At 42.6% G+C, this 21,655-nt stretch overlaps 1 protein-coding gene across 1 annotated transcript in view; it reads right to left on the bottom strand.

Annotated features, from left to right (window-relative positions):
- Window positions 1-1,156: 1,156 nt before the first annotated feature.
- The window catches only part of golga7 (golgin A7), a 45,681-nt gene continuing 25,182 nt past the window's right edge, over window positions 1,157-21,655 (bottom strand). Inside the window, exons 5-6 of the mRNA XM_078428919.1 lie at window positions 10,526-10,590; window positions 1,157-5,159 (exon numbers count right to left, since the gene is read on the bottom strand). Of these exons, the coding sequence (XP_078285045.1) occupies window positions 10,543-10,590 (48 nt within the window). The 3' untranslated portion in view covers window positions 1,157-5,159; window positions 10,526-10,542. The remainder of the gene's footprint in view (window positions 5,160-10,525; window positions 10,591-21,655) is intronic.

The raw sequence follows: 21,655 nt of genomic DNA, 5'->3' as shown, positions 1-21,655 counted from the left end.
AGCATCGGCACCACAGAGAAGCCGTATGTCAGAGATCGTCCCCTCCGCAACTCCTTAGTTTACTTATCCCTTCCCTCCCTAACCCAGGTACTTTCCCCTGCAACCGCAGGAGACGCAACTACTGTCCCTCGATCTCCTCCCTCCTCTCCATCCAGGGACCCCAGCAGTCCTTCCAGGTGAGTCAGAGGTTCACGTGCACCTCTTCCAACCTCATCTACTACACTTTATTTGTGTTCCTGATGTGGGCTCCTGTACATCGGCAAGATCAAACACAGACTGCTTTGCTGAACACTTGCACTAGGTATGCCAAGGTCTACCGGATCTCCTGGTTGCTAACCATTTTACTTCCCATTCCCACACTGACCCTACTGGTCTGGGCCGCCTTGATTGCAAGAGGAAGGCCACATGCATATTGGAGGAACAGCACCTGTCGACCTATCACCTGCCACTCTTTGTCATGTCTCTCCCCATTTCAAGCTTTCTACTCCACCCCCAATCTGATTGAAGTGTCTTGACCTGAAATATCACCCATCCATGTTCTCCAGGGATGCTGCCAGACCCGTTGAATTACTCCTGCACTTTGTCCTTTTATGTCACCTGTCCTTTTCCCTCCACAGGTGCTGTCTGGCATCCCGAGTTCCTCCAGCACTTTGGTTTTTGCTCAAGATTTCAGCATCTGCAGTCTCTTGCATCTCCAACTCAAACATAATGGAAGGAATATGCTAGTTCACCATCTACTCACATCTCCCTCCCCTGCTCTATCAAGCGCCTCCTGCCCCATCTATGGAAGTATCTGCAGTTCCAACGTTGGCCACCTTGGAACCAACATCGTTCAGTGGAAGCAGGTCAGGCTCCATCTTAATGGACTGCCTTCAGAGGGGGCAATCAAAGAATTCAAAGCTGCTTGGATAGGGTAGGAAAATGGTGAAGACTTACACAAGAAGCTGCAGTAACTCAGCAGGTCAGATAGCATCTCTGGAGAAAAGGAATAGGTGGCTTTTTGGGTCGAGACCCTTCTTCAACTGAGTCAGGGGTTTGGAGGTAGAGGATAAGCCACAGCCTATTGAACAAAGCAGGCTCAATTGGCCTGCTGCCGTTCCTATTCATGTTCATATGCAATACACCTTCAGGAACCAGCAACATTCTGTGGAAGCATTTTATTTTTTTAAATCAGCAAAGGTAGAAAACAGAAACCAAAATATTCACGTGAACTTGTATCAAAGGACAGGTTTGTTTTTAAAAAAAGCATGTGCAACAAGTATACAGTAATAAAATAGAATCAGAAGCATCTTAAGAGACAGGCACACCATAGAAACAAGGTCATGAATTATACTAGGTCACAGAGGATTTTGTACTAATTCCACCCGTCAGATTAATTATCAAAGACCTGAGCAGTGGTTTCCATTCACAAATCATTCTACACTCTTAATTGGACTAATATTAAGGACTGATTTGTAGAAATAGTTAGAGGTTTGCACAATTTTTTTGATGAAAGTACCCTTTTTTTTAAAAAGAAAAAAAAAAGGATCCTTTGCCTCATCTTAGTACAACTGTATCAACACTTTAAATCTTACTCACAAAGGTTATCCCCCTATTTCAAAACCAGTTTTCGCAACAACTTTAGAAATCTAGGAACGTTGACGGTAGCTCGTGGATATAAAAATATACAATTTACGCATCCAACTTGGCTGCAGAGCTAAAAACAGATCACAGCCAGTTTTAAAGCACAACCAAAAGTTTTTCATCCATCCAAAAATCAATAAGGTGCAAACCTGATAGGTTCAGGACGTCTAAAAAGTTTGCAGTAACTAGAAAGAAACGCGGCAAGAGCCAGGGGAGTTTTTAAATCGAAACCTACCACCCAATTGGTAAAGATGGACCTTCACCCCGGTTCTCCCCAATCTTCCCCAAAAGTACCACCTATGAGTGGAACTACCTGCATCACTTAACGTCACTGCATTGCTTGCACCCGACTTCACTGCAGAAAGAGTTGCAAACCCTCAGGATATCTGTGTTTCTAACTCTGTCTTTGTTTTTGATACTAGCCATGGGGGGAAAAAATCGCCACCAGAAATCTGAACATCATTTATTGCTGTGGGCTCCACAGCATTCAGTCATTCCTGGCACACGGCATATTTTTGTTTTGGAAAACCCAAGCATGTCAGAGGTGCAACAGAAAAAAATCCACATTATTTGGTCTTGCACATCTCAACGATGCCCTTTTCCCCCTACTAAGAGATTTAGCAACTATACTTCGCCTTTGCAGATGGGTTTCCGAACATGCGTCATAGTTTTAAAAACTGCTATCTTGAACAGCACTGTCTGAAAAAAAGGCTAAACCAACATGTTACATGATCATTTTTCTCTCATTGTCAGGTGATAAGTTGCAAAGATTACTTCGGGGAACATATCAGATCACACGAGGCTCTGGCGAGAGGGAGAGAGAGGCTACAGCTGTCTGAAACACCGCCAAAAGAACCTCCCTCCGCCGCTCCAGAGACCTCGACTTCCCACACCATCGTTATTCACTGCCAGGCAAATGTACGACACAGCTCAAAACCCTGGAGAACCCCTTTTCCCTATGCAACAGGCACATTAAATAAATTTCAACTGCCAAACCAAAGGTCGGTACCATTTCTGGCACCTTAGATCCTGCCAATTTTAGTGGGGAAATGTTGGGATTCAACTAAAACTTCACTCCAAACAAAGCCAAATTCAAAACCTAGATTTAAAAAAAAAAAATTACGGTAAACCGTTGTGAAAAAGTTAGATTTAAAGTCTTGACTTTTTCCTTGAGCAAATGCCTGCAACTACTTTAAAAAAAAAAAATAGAGTGGATGTGGAAAAACTATGCACGGCAAGAGTTAAATTGAACTGCAAAAATCTCCTGTTGATTTCTGCTGACCCTGTCTTTGGCCTCTCAGAGGGAGATTGCCCTATTAGTGCCAGTCATGTTACAGGCAGTTTGTGTTATAGATGTGTCCACAGGGAACTGACTTGACACCATCAACCCCTCCCCCCCCCCCCCCACCCTCTCCACCCTACTCAGACTCCCCTTCACAATCGTGAAGGGGGTTCTCAGTCCAACAGTCTGAGCTGGATTGAAACCCAGGTTTGAGAAGCTGAAAAGGTCAATGTTCTGCTCGTTCTACTTCACTGCACAGCTCAAAATGCCTTCCCTTTCGCGTTCCAGAGGTCAGACCAGGTCAGATTTAGTGTCAGACATGATTGGCACCCAATTGTCTTGGACTCTGTTCAAATTATTTTCCCGGGATCAAGGTCAGGCTTCCCTTCTTCTTCAGACTTTTCAAAAAATAAGCAGGAACGGTCCGAGCGACAGAGAACACACAGTTAAACAGTGTTTGATACGGTAGACATTTTCCCCTTTGAAAACTGTAAGACTAAAAAAAGTTTACAAATATCAAAAGTATTTAGAAACTCTGTAGATTCGTGTCACAAATTACACTTCTATATTACTTCTATAAGTTACAATAGGAACACGACAAAGCAAAATTTACTTCATGCCGACTTTACTAGCTCTACAAGACTTCCTTGCGGAATAAGCCCGAGTGGCCAAATGCTAAGTGGAGACAGAGCACTGATAAGTTATTAACCACCAAGAGTACTCAATGCTCCTTTCAAGACTTTTATAATGCATTGACGTAGTTGTACAAATTAACTTTTTATTACAAGATTACAATGGGTGCCACAAACCCAATTTTTAAGGGCTAGTAGACTGAAATCTCTGACTTTCAGCCTGCAGATAGTAATTGTTTTACTTTGGGGGGGACTGAGATATGGGGGGAGCAGTTGCAGGATGAATGAGCGAGAAGAGAAAGCAAACGGAAAAAGGAGCACAAAGAGACCAGTTTAGCATCACTCGATGGAACTCGGTCTCAATGAAACAAAAATGTACAGCCCAATGTTTTAGGTGAATAAATACAATTATAAAAGATTCTGCTTTCTACAGAAACATTAAACTTTTAATTACATGTGCAAAAAAACTTCAAAACATTTATTTCTCTGTAAAACCATCCTTTTCTTTCACTGTATCCCTAATCAGCTACCCAACGTGGTAATACAATGGCCTCTTGCAGTTGTATCTGCAGTAAGTGGGAAAGACATGCCAACAGTGAAAATGTCCCCAAAGTTAAACAAGTCCAAGTCACCTGCATTACTAACGAGAGCCACTGCTGGACTTAACACCAACACATTCTCAGGGCACGGCCACCTTAGAATTCGTGGCAGAGATGTCCTTTCTACACTTCCGCTGTTTCCACAAAACACACCTAACCACATCATTTCTTATTTAAACCTTTCTGACAAACTGCCTGGTTTTCCTGTCACCGTCCCATTAGAAGCAGTCCACCATATTCGGGTCGTCAGCCTTCATCTTGTACACAGCATTCATTTTTCCCCTCCCTCCCCTAATCTTCCTTGAAGGATTTAATCTGCTTGATCACTGGCAGGAACTCAGCGGTAATTGGTGGCAGGAGATTATGATGGCCAATCCATCCCAGGCCTCTGCACACCGAATGAACAGGACATTTTGCTGGGCATTGAGCAAGAATCCAAGTCAATTTTAACCTCACCGTATAGTGTCACTGCATCATTATGGCAGTACACCCATTGCGATTAGCTATCTTATAACCTGGGACTTCCTCTCTGGACAGTTAAGTCCAGTGCCTGGCAGCAACCTACCTGTTAAGATGAATGGAGGTAGGTTGTCAGAAGCCAAGAGTACTCTTAGGGTTAATGACGTCACATGCCCAAGTACACCAGCAAATAACATCTTCGATTAGTGTTACACAACATTCAAAGGTATCAGACAACTAGGAAGGTACACAACCGGACAGCATCACCATTATACAAACACCTCAATTGTTCCCCTTCAGTATAACTGGAATTTTATATCTTTACTAAAAGAAAAATCAGTGAAGAAAAGAGTTTAATCAACATGGTTATTTGCATCCCCCCCCCCTCCTCTATTGTGGTATATAATCAAAATTAAAGCACGTCACAAAGCATCCAACTTTCGGGTGGAACCAGGGTCCTCAAGAGTTTGTGGAATGGTAGCCCAGACACGAGGTAGGGTAAATGCTCGGTGCAGTATTGGTATCCAGGAGAACTGGTCCATATCCTTCGCTGCCTTGGTCCCACTGGAAGAGAAAACAAATGAAATTAAAAAGGTTGTGCCCACTCAATGCACGTCTAAGCAAAAGCATCCTTGATATTCATTTGAGAAAGGGACATACATTTCAGTAAATGCACTGCTAAAGATGGTGTAGGAAAATAACTGCAGATGCAGGTTCAAATTGAAGGTAGACATGAAATGCTGGAGTAACTCAGCGGGTCAGGCAGCATCTCGGGAGAGAAGGAATGGGTGACGTTTCGGGCCGAGACTCCTCTTCAGACTGAAACGTCACCCATTCCTTCTCTCCTGAGATGTTGCCTGACCCGCTGAGTTACTCCAGCATTTCGTGTCTACCCACTGCTTAATATCGTCAGTATTAAACAAGAAATACAAGGCTGTGCCAACTCTGTTCCATAACACATTAAACCGACTCGGTAGAAGGGTAAGTGCCAAGTATCTAACTTTATTAAATACACTTTTTAAAACATCACCCTAACATTCAACCAAAATCAAAAGATTCTCAAGGAGCTCTTCCAAAGTTCCTCACATTAACTGATCTCTAGTTGGGAACAACTTCCATTACTTGAATTTTCACAGGATGCACATAGGGCAATAGTCAGGAAAGAGAAGAGTTAAAATCAAGACAAATGATAAGCACCAATTGGTGCCTTAAAGCTTTTTTGCAGGCAAAATCATGTATGAAATGGAGTTCCAGAAGGAATAGGCTCATTAGAGCAGACATACTGCCATGGACCTTCTGATTTGAGCTGATTAGCCGGTTACCCTACTATAAATAGTATGTAAGCCAATGAAAACATTGTACTTAAGTTAAGTACCAGCTGGAAACACAATGGAGTCCTTCTGAATAGATATTTTAGTTTCAGAAAGATTTTGAAAACAAAATCATGTTATGGGGGCGAACCTGAAGGTACAATGGAGCAGAACTGCTGACACAAGTCACAAGGATACAAATCACGCTGGTTGATGAAAAGTTAAAATGATGCGAATGCATTTAAAAATCAATCTTGACATTTGAATGAATGTTCCAAATTTGTTTTAAAATTCAAAATAGACACGTAAACAATCATGGAAACATGAGACAGAAATAGCGATGGTGGAGTGAGTCAATGTAGCACATTATACGAAATGTTGGACAACCAGCTGTAACTGAAACCAAATCCAAAGGCAGCTTGTAAAGAGATTAATGTCCTGCAGGTGTGGTAATTACTTGTAAATTGTATTTCCTGTCCATGTGTTGAAAGCGAAAAAAACAACTTGATATACCTTGACAAAAACAACTTCAAAAAGTCCCCCCCCCCCCCCCCCCACCATACTAACTCCTTGCGCTCATGTCCACTCTACCAGAAACACACAAACATTTAGCATCATCTCCAAACTATAGCTCACACTCGAGAAGGAGAGGGGGAAGGGGAGAGAGGGAGAGATCAAGAGGCAAAATTGGAGAGAAATGCAATGAGATGGAACTCTCTCTCTGCCTAAAAAATGATTTTTCACCTCTGTAGTGTGATGTGAAAGACGGCACGAACTCTGCTGTTGGTTTACAATAATGATGTTATACGTTCTACTTCGCTTATTAACACTTCGTGATGTGCAACTCACATTGTTAAAAACCGCTGTTGTGGTAATGGTTCATGTGTTAACTGCACAATTAAAGCTGCTTTGCTGTTGTGAGGGACTTGGGGCGTGACAGAAAGTTGTTTGATCACATTCAAAAGAGATTTTCAACTTATGGAGAGAACTTCATTTTTGGTCAAAGATTTTGAACAGCATCTCAGACGATAAAGAGAAAATAATCTGACATGCTGGAGTAAATCAGTGGGTCAGGCAGCATCTCTGGAGAGAAGGAATAGGTGAAGACCCTTTTTCAGACTGAAGAAGGGTTTCGACCCAAAACTTCACCTATTCCATCTCCCCTGAGATGCTGCCTGTCCCGCTGAGTTGCTCCGGCATTTTGTGTCTATCTTCAGTGTAAACCAGTGTCTTCAGTTACTTCCTACACGATTAACCTTAGATTCCCTGTTGCCAGAAGTTCAGAGCAGCAGCAGGAATGTGAGAACATTGCTTGAAAAGTGTCTACTTCTTGGGTCAATTGAGTGGACTTCCCCTTTGAGCCAGCATCATGAGTATTTCTCAGGCTATTTATTACTGTGGACCAACTGTGTGCAAGAAGAGGCAATCTGAACAGAGGGCCGGTAAGCAGACCAACTGTATGAGGCAGTGCCGTGCACCAGACAGTGTTGTGGGCTGCCAGAGGCCTGGCAACAACCTGGGGCTTGGCTGGATCGGTGGCCGATCCAAAAGGATGAGCATGTGGACCTGCAGCGGCATGGCGCGGTGGAGCACGTAACAACTGGGACTTGAAATTGGTGCCAAATCTGACGACTCTATATACTGTCTGTGTACTACTGCTATACACTTGAATGCTTATTTAAGATGTATCTAAGTGCTTATGTACAGTGATACCTGTACACAAAAATGAATTTCACTGTATACGTGACAAATGAAGTACCATTGAATAATCTTAATAATGGCTCTTGCATTATTGTTAATAATGGAGCAATAATTAAGTTTGCATTTTTAATTGCCGGGGTCTCCAAGGGCAGTAAGGTGATGAGAGTTGTGTTTACTTTAATGGGGCAAACGAATTTCTTCTTATTACTAAACACTTAAAAAAATAAATTTCCAAAACCTATTGATTGGATCCGAATCATATCATATCATATCATATATATACAGCCGGAAACAGGCCTTTTCGGCCCACCAAGTCCGTGCCGCCCAGCGAACCCCGCACATTAACACTATCCTACACCCACTAGGGACAATTTTTACATTTACCCAGCCAATTAACCTACATACCTGTACGTCTTTGGAGTGTGGGAGGAAACCGAAGATCTCGGAGAAAACCCACGCAGGTCACGGGGAGAACGTACAAACTCCTTACAGTGCAGCACCCGTAGTCAGGATCGAACCTGAGTCTCCGGCGCTGCATTTTGCTGTAAAGCAGCAACTCTACCGCTGCGCTACCGTGCATATCATATCATATCATATCACATCATATCGTATTAAACTAGCATTGTGCAACAATCTCAAATGTTTAATTATCAATTGACTGATGAAAAGCACTGTGCTGTTACCTCACCTGGCAAATGATAGTTGCAGTAAACTGCTGACAACCAACTAGTGTGTCAGTCAGAGTAATGGTGAACTGGCGTCCATTATCACAATGGAAGCGTTCACAATTAAGGGACGTTACTGAGAAATGACGGTGGCGGTGGCTAGCAAGTGAACACAGGGAGAGCTTTTTAAACTCAGAACAACTGCCCAAGTTAGAGATGGAGTCTAGCATTGGCATCCCTTGTGTTAATATACACCAGAGATCAGAAATAGAAGCACAACGTGGATGCAGACAAATGGGACTGGCCCAGAATGCCAACTTGGTCGGCATGGACAAAGTGGAACGATGGGTACGTTTCCATGCTGCATAGTCTGAAGAAGGGTCTCGACCCGAAACGTCACCCATTCCTTCTCTCCTGAGATGCTGCCTGACCTGCTGAGTTACTCCAGCATTTTGTGAATAAATACCTTCGATTTGTACTAGCATCTGCAGTTATTTTCTAACACTAGAGATATATTATGTGATCTCAAAATTATTATTTAAAAAAAAATCAAATGTAACTGCTCTGTAAAACAATCTGTGGCTTTAGTACACTAAACTGGAGGTAACAATAAGGAATTGGTGTTTTATTTGGAAGGAGTGTTTTGGTCTCTGGGGTGGGAAGGGAAGTGGTAAAAGGACAAGTACTGCACTTCAGCAAGAAAGTCCCAGGAGAAGCGGGTGGTAGCGGTGGAAGAATGTGCATGGCAGCTGGGGGGGGGGGAGCAGCTCTTTCAGAATGCTGAAACAAGGGGCAGGAAGGGAACCTTGTGGTGGCATCACGTTGAAAGGAATTGAAGTTATGGAGGATCGTATAGTAAATGTGTACAGTAGAAATAAGAACCCAATCATTGCTTTGGATGGAAGGAGAGGAGATGAGAGAGCAAAAGTGTGGGGAAATAGCCAAGTCTCATGGAAGGTCAATCTAAATTTTAACCCAGTCGCAAGGAAGCACAGATGCTGGGTTACAAAAAAAAGGTGCTGGAGTAATTCAGGGTGTCAGACAGCATCTCTAGAAAAGGCCCCGACACAAAATATCACCTATCCATTTTTTCCAGAATGCTGCCTGACCCGCACTGTCTTTTTCTTTTAAATATGAACTGTTTTCTTCTGTCCGCAATCGCTATCTGACCTGCAGATTATTTCCTATATTTCTGAATTTCAGATCATCGATAGCTAGTCCAGTTCCAAATGTGTTGTTTTTCCCCCCTTCTTCCCTCTCCCTTGTTCTCATTCATCGGCAACTAACATCTCCTCTGGTGTCTAACAGCGTGGAAACCGGCCCTTCGGCCCAACATGCCCACACTGGCCAACAAGTGCCAGCTGCACTAGTCCCACCTGCCCACATTTGGTCCCTATCCCGTCAAACCTGTTCTATCCATGTACCTGTCTAATTGTTTCTTAAATGTTGGGATAGTCCCTGCCTCAACTACCTCCTCTGGCTTACACCCACCACCCTTTGTGTACATCATGTGATTTAGAGCATGCAGGACCTTTAATCAGCACTATCATCTCGTCTCAGTCACTCTTCAGTCTCTGCTCATCCTCCTCACCTCAACATAAATCGTCTCTAACATTCCCTGGTTCCGATCAATCCAAAATATCACCCATTTCTCTCCCCACATGCTGCCTGAACTACCAAACAGTTCCAGCTAGTTGCTTTACGTTTAAAGATCAGGATACGTGTCATCTAGATCCCTGCTCGTGTACATTTTCTACCAAGGTAAACAAGTCAAAGTAAACACCAGTGCAAAGACAAGTTTTTCAAAAAAAAGCTTGCTTCCAATTGTAAACAAATTTCACACTAGTATAAAGCTATTACCCAAGAATGAGACAAAAGCATTTTCAGGAAAGCTGAGTTTTGCTCATTTGGGCATTGCAGGTTGTAAATCATCTCCCTGTTGTATTCCTATGTAAGGAACTGTATCTGTACAATGCCAGCAAGTTATTCAGTCTACTGCCCGGAGGCACTCAGGAAGAGAATTTACTCTAGGTACTAGCTAAAATAATGTTAAACCATTCTTGGATGAAATCCCACTCATTCAATTGAGATACTGCCTCAAGACCCCTTTCAGAATCACGTCTACAGTGCACGGCATCTCAAGACATAATGGTGATGATAACGAAAGCTGACCGTTCTACAGCGCACTCAGTGAGAGCATTTCAGTTTGCATTTCTGCTCACGATGTGCTGGAAGCAGCACTGTAAATTCATACCTCGCTCAATCCACAGTTCATCTTCCACTGCTGAAACTTCTATCTTCATAAATGGAGATCTCGATCTGCACAAGCCAAGGGTTAAGGAATTGCACATATATTCAATGCAATGGATTTCCTTTGCCGTCATTTGCAAAATATTGATGCAGGGCAACTGAACAAATATAATCCAGAAATGTTGTCATTTTGTTAAAATTTGATTTAAATGGATAAACTGTGCCCCCATACATAAAAAGAGCAAGCCATGACTTGACAGTCCACAAATAAACACGTTTTGCACACAAATCTTAATCAATATTAAGAAGTACAAGGGGTAAATTAAATACTGTTAACGACTCTATAGAATCACTAAGGTTAACCAATTGGCAAAAGATCAATAGGTTCTCTGGACCAGATTGTTTGTGTGCTTGCAGAATCATGGCGACTTCTTGGAAAACGTGAGCCTATTCCCAACTTTTGTGATCCAACTGTTATCCAAGGCAGACATTGATAAACACAATGTGCCAAGGAGATCTTAAGATCAAGGCTTCGGACCTGGCACAAAACCTGTGGTCTACCAGGTAGCTGTAATTCCTGTCTTTCTTTCACTTCTGACATCCACGCTATCCAAAGCAGGTATCTCAGGGCAGTGAAAGAGATCCCATTTGCCAAGCAAAATCATCCAAATTAACTGGAATAATGAGTGAACCAACATCAGCAATGTTCTCCAAGCCGACATGCCCAATGCGGAAAGTCTAGTTCACTTACATATGTTGGGAAGGTTACATGGATTGCATTCGTGAAACCGAAGCATTCTACTTCAAACTGTGTCATGGAAGGAGATTACCAGGCAGACAGGAAAATTTTAAAGATTTGCTCAGAGTCTCTTTGAATGTAACACCGCCACTGATTTTTAATAACCTTTGGCTTATGATCACCAAGGATCACCAAGAATGAGTCGCACTCTGGCCACTCCCTCTCCTCTCTTCTCCCATCAGGCAAAAGGTATAGAAGTGTGAAAACACACACGCCAGATTCAGGGACAGTTTCTTCCCAGCTGTTATCAGGAAACTGAATCATCCTACCAACAACTAGAGAGCTGACCCTCGGACTATCTTAGAATGGACTTTACCTTGCACTAAAATGTTATTCATGTTATTCTCTTTATCATGTGTCTGTACACTGCGAATGGCTCGATTATAATCATGTATTGTCTTTCCACTGACCGGTTAGCACGCAATGAAAGCTTTTCACTGTACCTCGGTACACATGACAATAATGGGCGGCACGGTAGCGCAGCGGTAGAGTTGCTGCTTTACAGCGAATGCAGCGCCGGAGACTCAGGTTCGATCCTGACTACGGGTGCTGTACTGTAAGGAGTTTGTACGTTCTCCCCGTGACTTGCGTGGGTTTTCTCCGAGATCTTCGGCTTCCTCCCACACTCCAAAGACGTACAGGTATGTAGGTTAATTGGCTGGGTAAATGTAAAAATTGTCCCTAGTGGGTGTAGGATAGTGTTAGTGTACGGGGATCGCACGGGGATCGCTGGGCGGCACGGACTTGGTGGGCCGAAAAGGCCTGTTTCCGGCTGTATATATATGATATGATATGATATGATAAACCAAACTTAACTCATTTTGCTGGACCAACAATGATGATACAACAATAACGATACACTGCACCACTAATTATAACCCTCCCATGTCTCCAAAGCACCATGGACTGATAGAACCTTAAATGAATAATGAACACTTAACAAAGTAGTAAACAAGTAACCCTTTCGGGACAGACGCACACAGCCCGAAAGAGTCTCAGAACTCGTAAAACAGAGAGAAGGAGGCAGAGCAGAGAAGGGAAAGAAGAATATTTCAAAAGTCCTTGGATTGGAAAATTTGCAATTTGAGGCACGGACTCCAAAAGTGTGGAGGCAAATAAGTAACAACAGCCTAACAACTATCACTGGGCAAATAGTAGAATAGTTATTCAGGGGCTAATGGGCATCTCAGTGGTGCTGCCTCACAGTGCCAGAGAACCGTGTTCGATCCCCCTCAAGTGTTGACTGGTGAAGAGTTTGCATATTCCCCCTGTGACCACATAGGTTTCTTCCAGGTGCTCCGGTTTCCTCCCATATTCCAAAGACGTGTGGGTTTGTCGGATTAATTGGCCTCAGTAATTTGTCCCTGGTGTGTTGGATGAGATTGTGGGATAACATAGAACTAGTGTGAATGGGTGATCGATGGTTAGCATGAATTTGTGGGCCAAAGAGCCTGTTTCCAAGCTGTATCTCTCACCTAAGCAATAGCAGAATATTTGAAAAGTTAGCTTACAGTGTCAGCTCGGCTTTTTAAGGGTAAAATCATGTCTTACAAATGTATTCGTATTCTTGATGTGTAGGAAAATAACTACAGATGCTGGTGCAAATTGAAGGTAGACACAAAATGCTGGAGTAACTCAGCGGGTCAGGCAGCATCTGAGGAGAGAAGGAATGGGTGACATTTCAGGTCGAGACCCTTCTTCAGACTGAGGTCTGCATTCTTGATGAAGCATCAGCTAAAATAGATGGAGTGGCATAAGAAGATATTTGGCTTTGCAAAACATGTTTGACGAGCTGTCGATTACTTTGCAAGGCAAGGTCTCATGGGGTGAGAGGCAGTATATTAACATGCATAGAGGAATGACTAACTAGCAGGAAACAGCAAATGGGGATAATGGAGTCATTGGTAATTTGTTACCAGTGTGGGGACTGCAGCTGTTTACAACATATAGTAATGATTTAGAGGGAGAAAATGTAGCCAAATTTGCAGATAATACAAAAGTAGAGGGAGAATTCAAGCTGTGAGGAAGATACAACAGTTCACTGAGAGATATTGGCAGTTCAAGTGTACAAGATGATGTCAACTAGAATGTAACGCGAGAAATGTGAAAGCCTTTTTCCAATGTGAACAATAATAAAACATTGTTATATAAATAGTGAAAGACTGCACAAAGCACCAATATTTGGACGTCCTTTTACAAAAGATAGAATGCCAATACTTAGATACAATTGGGAAAGTTAATGAAATGTTGGCTTTAATTTTGAGGGGTGGGGTGCTATAAAGTAAGGGAGAACTTAGTGCAAGCAGACAGGCAACAAAGGCGACCACATCTAGATATTTTGTACAGCTTTAATCACCTTATTTAAGGAAGGATAGATTATCATTCCGGGCAATTCTGAGAGGACCCACTTGGGTGATCCCACATATGGATGGCATGTGTTTTGTAAAAAATTTGAACAAATTGACTAGAGTAAAAAAAAGAGGAAATCTTAATGAAATATACAAGATCGTTAGGCAGCTTGACAGGGAAAATGCCAGGAGAATGTGCTCCTCACGGGAGTCTCAGGTGTAGTGGCCAAGATTAAGGAGGCACCCATTTAAGACTGAGATAAGGAAGAATATCTTCTCTCGTTGGGTTGAGAGTCTGTAGAATTTATCACCTCAATGTTGTAGTGTCCGATTCCTCGAGTACATATAAAGTTGAGACAATTTTTTTAAAATATCAATGAGAGAACCAAGAGTTATGTGAAGCGGACAGAAAAGTGGACTATGTGGCAGAGAAGACTCGAGGGGCCAAATAGTCTGTCCTTTCTTTTGGTCAAAAGTTACTACATCGAGGAAATCAAGGTTGATTCAATCCAACCCCTCCTTTCGTCCTTTTAAGCTTTTATGCATTTTTCTCCAAATCCAACCAGGCCAGATTTAATTTTCCCAAAGTTTTTTTCCTTCCCCCATTTGCATGGTTACAACTGGCAGCTGTGGACAAGTCTGTAAATCATTTAGTTTGTCTCAAATAATTGATTAACCATCATATCCTTCATTACACAGGAATGAAACCAGTGAATTCACTATTGTGTTGTGTTAAAGGAGCCCAATGTGTAACAAAAAATGAAAAATTAACTGAAATGTGATTAACTTGGAAACAGTTTTCCTTCTGCCTGTTTTATCCATCAATAATTATGGGCCAAGGGGCCAGAAGTTGGTGGCAGCCAAAATCTCTGAAGCGGCAAAGTCATGAAATTAGACTGCTCCATCAACTGCAACACTTAAGCCTCAAGCAATGCAAGAGATTAATAGGGCATCAACCCAACTCATACCAAATAAATAGGAAACTATACTTCTAGAGCAGACTTTTTCTTGGATGGAAGTAGAGGGGAAGTGGGCAAATTTCGCTCGAGATTCATTTAATTAATTTAATGTGAATTTGGTGGGCCAGTTTCTGATCTACATGACAATGTCAGAGCATTTCAGACATTTGTGTTTTTCCTTTATATCCCACGACAGCACATAATTAAGCTTCTAAAACTATGCCACAAAGTATTCCATGGAAATTAAAAAAAACAGTATTAGTGTCCAGCGGAACTTGTGATAGGCAGAGCATATCCCCACCACGGGATTTGAGTCAAGTCTGAAGAACACAAACACTAGAGCCCGTGCAGATTCCAAATCCTGCCTTAAGTCTGCGACCACATCTGTGCCACATTCTCATTCATTTTCCTCCTCCCTCCAGGCATTTTCATACACCAGTAACACAAGATTACCATTTTCGAGCCCAAGTTCAAACCACTTAAAACTCCAGATACTTAATTCAGAATTTTAAAGACTCCAGACATCAGTGGGACAATCGTCTGAAGAAGGGTCTCGACCGGAAACGTCACCTATTCCTTTTCTCAAGAGATGCTGCCTGGCCTGCTGAGTTACTCCAGCGTTTTGTGTCTATCTTCGGTGCAAACCAGAATCTGCAGTTCCTTCTTACACAAGCATCCTTTCAAACTACTTTGATTACATGGACTGGTCGAACAATCACCAGCCTTGCCTGGAATAGTTATCAGATCACCAAGTTATGGTAGTTGAATCAGTTCAACGGGGCACTTCAAAATTATTAATAGATTTGTGACAGCCACCTTGGAATCGTAAAAGGGAAAATCATCTTTAATCATTCATTAAAACAAAGTTAAACAGATGCAGGAAAGATTTTGGAAGACAAAAAATATGCTAGCTTTTTTACAAGAGGAGTCGAGTATAAATGTAAAGACATCCTATCCAAATCACATAATGTCCCAATGAGACTGCACTCTGTTGTGTACAGGTATGGTTTAGTTTAGTGACACAGCTTCGGAAACAGGTTCTTCAGCCCACTGAGTCCGTGCTGACCAGCGATCCCCGTACACGAACACTATCCTACACAATAGGGATGATTTACAATGTTTACCGAAGCCAAATTAACCTACAAACCTGTACATCTTTGGAGCGTGGGAGGAAACTGGAGCACTCGGCGAAAACCCACAGGGGGAACGTACAAACTCCGTATAGACAGCACCCATACTCGGGATTGAACCCGGGTCTCCGGCGCTGCAAGGCAGCAACTCTACCGCTGCGCCATCATTTGCATGTAGAAACGATAAACTTGCAAGAGAGAGAGCACAATGTAAGTTTGCCACACTGATTCCAGGAACTGTCCCAAGGGGAGAAATTAGACTGGGATCGCACTCTTCAGGGTTTAGAAGAATGAGAGACGACCTCCTCGAAACAATTTTTAGACGGGGCTTGACAGGGAAGATGCAGGCAAGATGTTTGCCCTGGCTGGAGGCGTTAGAAACAGGAATCACAGTCACAAAATAAGGGATTGGTCATTGAGTGATGAGGACTGAGATGAAAAGAAATGACTTCACTCAGAGGGTAGTTAACCTACTGCAAGACTCATTGCTGAGAACATTCAAGACAGGCCGATAGATGTGTGGACATTGTGGGATAGTGTTGGTCCAGGAAAGCTACGCCGAGGTAAATGACACCAAGTGCAGGCATGAAGGGCCAAGTAGTCTTGTCCTGTTTGCTCACTTAATGCACCCAACCTACCCACTCTGGGAAAAATGTACACCTTTAATGCATTACACCACTTTTGACCCCCGAATGTTTCAATGCACTTTAAAAACAATAAAGCACTTATGGATTGAGTTATTGTTTGGAAACGCTGATCAGTATCAAATGAGAATTTTGGTCCTTTTTTTGCACAAATTGGGCTGCAACGTCTTGATGTTTCAGCAGAGATTAATTTTGGCAGGATATCGAGAATTATTCAAATGGTCCTCGAAATAGTGTGTCAGGGTCTCATGTTTAACTGAAGGAAAAGACAGAGCTTTGGTCTCTCTCGTATTTAGACCAATGGCAGTATTGCACTCTTAAGGTTGGATCCAAGCTCTCAATCTCCTAATACAAGTAAACGTACCAACCGAGTCACAATACTCAAGAAAGATAATAAAACAGAAAAGATGCAATACTTTTCAACGTCTGTGGCAGCTGTTCATAATTCGGGGAAATTGGGCTCTGGATGACTGGGGAGCAGTGATATTCTCCTTTTATATTTAGTGTACTTATCGCCAGCATCAATAAAATGTCAGTAACAATAAAACCAGCCTCTGTGCTCAGAGGCTCTTTTCCCATAACAGATTTTTTTTTCTTTTTTGCTAGTCTTCCTCACATCCTTCCTGCATGCCTTACTCTACACACCTATAACTCAAACCATACACTCCGAGAGAGCAGAGACCGTGAAATTGCTGTGGTATTTTTTTGTTAAATAAATACAGTGTGTTGAACACATCCCCAGCATCAACTGGTCAGCGACAACATCTGTGTCACATGCACACACACACACACACACACAATCTCAAGACCTTTCTTCAGATACCAACAACACAAGGCCACCATTTTGGAGTCTCAAACACAAGATGATCCGATTGCTTCAGTCACTTTCTACACCGTGTCTAATTCGGGCTGAAGGAAATAAAACTGAATCCCCGAAGTTCGAGGCACACTGCCATAGGTAATTGGCATATCTCACCAAGACCAGCAAAGCTTTGCAAAATAACTAACCATACTAAATTCAGCAAGTGAATTACACTGGCAAGATTCAGAACCATTTGCAAAAATCTGCCATTTATTAAAATAATTAATTTTAACCTCCGGGGGAAAAGTGCACGTATTGTGCATTCCTGAGCCGCAGTTCAGAGAAGTACCATTGCTCTGCTTAGTTAGCTGATTGTATCTGGGGCTTGAGGGCACCAGCCTGGGGCCAGGAGAGTTAAAAAGAAACTGCTTAGTTCCATCACTGCTACCTGGTGATTTCTGCCAGAAAGTCAATGCCCAAGGACATTGTTGGAGGCCAGGATCAGGCACACCAGTGCTGCCCTTCATAGTTCAAAACCACCTATTGACAAAACAAAACTAGTTACGTGGCTGAGGTCCTGGAGGCATTCTGGTGAGTGCAGAAATGCAAAAATGCTTGAGTCACCACTTTCAGATGAAAGGAGGATGCAAATGCAAGAAGGATGCAAAGCAGCCTTTGCTTTGCAAAAAGTGAAATGTTTGTTTACAACCAAGCAAACAATTGCAGCTCAAGAAATCAGAACATCATCCATCTTGCACTCCAGCTTTCTACTCCCACGTCCTTCTTCACCCAATCTCCTTCCCGAGGTCTCATTTCGAAACTCATCTTTAACAGTGCTGCCATGTACCTATTCCTGATGTCACTCGTCCTTACTCCATATCGAAATAAAGGCGTCTTGAGAAAAAGTGGATATGTGGGCCAACCAACATTTTCACAATATTATTCAATTCCAAATTGGAAACTCAATTTGTGCAACATCCCAGGGATAAGCAAACTTAAAAGAACTACAAATAAGTGCAGCCAGACAATGCAAAATGGAGCCTTCCAACAGAGGCTTAATGGCATGATGGCAGGGAAGAGAAAGACATTCTGGCCTTCCATCACAGTGAGGAGGAGACTCACTGTGATGGATGTTTTTTTGTTTTATGTTGGTTTTGTGATTGTGGGTTTTATTGCTTTCTTTTTATTGCTTCTCATTGTTGACTGTGGGTAACATAATTTCATCAAAAAACATGTTTTTGGAAGACAATAAAGGCCATTCTATTCTATTGTATTCTATTCTGTGATGCTGCCAATGCCAAAGGAAGCTGTAGCTCTCTGAGACTATACTATATTGTGTGCAATTTTGGGCACCATATCATATCATATCATATATATACAGCCGGAAACAGGCCTTTTCGGCCCACCAAGTCCGTGCCGCCCAGCGATCCCCGTACATTAACACTATCCTACACCCACTAGGGACAATTTTTACATTCACCCAGCCAATTAACCTACATACCTGTACGTCTTTGGAGTGTGGGAGGAAACCGAAGATCTCGGAGAAAACCCACGCAGGTCACGGGGAGAACGTACAAACTCCTTACAGTGCAGCACCCGTAGTCAGGATCGAACCCGAGTCTCCGGCGCTGCATTCGCTGTAAAGCAGCAACTCTACCGCTGCGCTACCGTGCCGAGGAAGGATGTGCAGGCTCTGGAGAGGGTCCAGAGGAGGTTCACAAAAATGATCCTGGGAATGAGTAGGTTGACCCATGATGAGCGTTTGTCGGCACTGGGCCTGTACTCGCTGGAGTTTAGAAGAATGAGGGGGTACCTTATTGAAACATTCAGAATAGTGAAAGGTTTGGAGAGTGGATGTGGAGAGGATGTTTCCGTTAGTGCGAGATTCTAGAACTAGAGGTCATAGCCTCGGAATTAAAGGACGCTCTTTTAGGAAGGAGATGAGGAGAAATTTATTTAGTCAAGAGGGTGGTGAATCTGTGGAATTCTTTGCCACAGAAGGTTGTGGGGGCCAAGTCAGTGAATAATCAAGAATCATGATTAGTACAGGTGTCAGAGGTTATGGGGAGAAGGCAGGAGAATGGGGTTAGGAGGGAGAGATGGATCAGCCAGAGATAGATTGAATGGCAGAGTAGACTTGATGGGCCGAATGGCCTAATTCTACTATTCCTTATGACATGATACTCAGGGGAGGGTGGAAGTGCTGGTGGGACCAACAAATTTGGAATAGTATTGAGAACAGTCTTTACAATGAAAATGTTCATCCTGTGCTCTAAATAAAAAAAGGAACACAAACAAGAATGTGCTGTGGTAAACAAAATGCGTCTCTGCTTTCATTAGAAACATAGAAAAATAAGTGGAGTAGGCCATTCGGCCCTTTGAGCCAGCGCCGCCATTCAATATGATCATGGCTGATCATCCAAAATCAGTACCCCATTCCTGCTTTTCCCCCCATATCCCTTGATTCTTTCAGCCCTAAATCTAACTCCCTCTTGAAAACATCCAGTGAATTGGCCTCCACTGCCACAGATAATGTTTCTTACTGAAATAGAAAACAACAATTAGAGATAAATGCATTTAAAAATATCTAGAATTTGGGGTGAATGAATAGGGGTGACAGAAATTCCCCATGTTATACTCCCCACTGATTTGCTACTGCCCTAATTCACAGGAGTTTCTCCGCACAAGTAACCAACTGGACGAATGCACAAACAGAATTCCTGGGCGCTTATCAAATTAAAGTTACTTGTGAGAAAAGCAAGTGGACTCACAGCAAGCTGTGGTTCATAATGCATCGTGGTGTTCAAGCACTTTGAAAGGAATTTGATAATTTGTTTAAAGGCTGCCAGGAAAGTAATCTATTTTGCTTCACCAATTATGGCTGTGAAAGACTTCCAGAGACTAAAACGTAAGCAGTCTGAGCGTTTCACACAAAGCTCCTGCAGCAACAACCAAGTTATCAGAACAGTGCTTTGTCCCTCCCCTGAACTGCACATATATACCAAATGAAGCAGGCTCAATTGAGATCTATAAATTACTCTTTGACATCTAGACCGCATACGCAAACCTCATACTTAGTTCATGGATTAATTAAAAATAAAGTATTTTCTTAAAGCAAGCAGAATTGGTCTGCACAAGGGATTTGAGTAGATGTTACAAGATGCATTTCAATCCCAAACATTCCATTCTTCTCAGTAGATGTTATGATACCTTTTGCTTCCTGATCGTCAGCTTTTCAAAATGACAATTTACTTTCATTCAGAACAAAGCTGTTTGCATCCTGCCCCAAAACCACTCCCAATCAAAACTCATGAAAGCTGGAGGGGGCAGGACACAGCATGACAGGCAATAGGTGAACACAGGCAAGTGGGGAGCGGGGGGGGGCGGGGGGTCGATCGGCAGATGGTTGGACAAACGCCACAGATGAAAAAATGTCCCTATTCTTACCAATCTTCCACATTTACAATTTGAGCCAAATATGAATGGAATAATCTCCTCCTTCTGCTCAACTGCTAACAGCAAAATTTAAGTTGCCACAAAATTGGCACTACGGACATAAGCCACTGCAGATGCTGGAATCTTGCTTACAACGCAATGTGCTGGAGTAACTCAGCAGGCTGAACAGTATCTCTGGAGGAGGTGGATAAGTGACATTTTGCATCTGAAGAAAGGTCCCGACCCAAAACGTTACCTGTTCATATTGTCCAGAGACGTTGCCTAACTCGCTGAGTTACTCCAGCACTTTGTGTTCTACATAGTAGGCACTGTCCTAGATGCTTCCATTCCAACCTCTTCCTACCGAGACAACCAATGCATTTAGATGAAACAAGAACTGCAGATACTGGTTACAAAAGAAGACACGAAGTGCTGGAGTATCTCAACAGGAAAGGCAGCATCTCGTGAGAAAATGGATAGGTGACATTTCAGGTCACCTGAAATGTCACCTACTCACGTTCTCCAGAAATGCTGCCTGACCAGCTGAGTTACTCCAACACTCTGTCTTCAATTTAATTGTTTAACTGCTTTAGCCATGTCAATTCACTGATTATTTACTCAGTGGGGTTAACACGTCAAGCAATGTCCAAATCGTTTTATTCAAGGGACAGGATTATTTAACAACCCCTGTATCTTTTCAGCAAGAAATATTTCCATTACACCCAAATGTAGCAAAGTAAATTGTGTAGTATGCACAATTGGTGGAAAGCTCCTTTCATATAAACATTTGGAGCAAGAGCTGGCATCAAGCCGACTCTCTTCTTCATTATAGTGAAGAATTACCTACACCACTTTCCCACCCCATTCAAATATCCCACCGTTCCCCGAGTGTTCAACTTTCTCTCAGTCTTGGTCTTAAAGTTAGTGAATGACTGGGCACTGACAGCCTTCTGATGTTTGCAACCCAATGCTTGAAGGAATTCCTAATTGTCTCCCATCCAAGACCACGATTCCCAG

The sequence above is a fragment of the Rhinoraja longicauda genome, chromosome 36 (genome assembly GCF_053455715.1).
Source record: "Rhinoraja longicauda isolate Sanriku21f chromosome 36, sRhiLon1.1, whole genome shotgun sequence".
Classification (NCBI taxonomy): Eukaryota; Metazoa; Chordata; class Chondrichthyes; order Rajiformes; family Arhynchobatidae; genus Rhinoraja; species Rhinoraja longicauda.
This window is presented reverse-complemented; position numbering and strand designations above follow the sequence as displayed.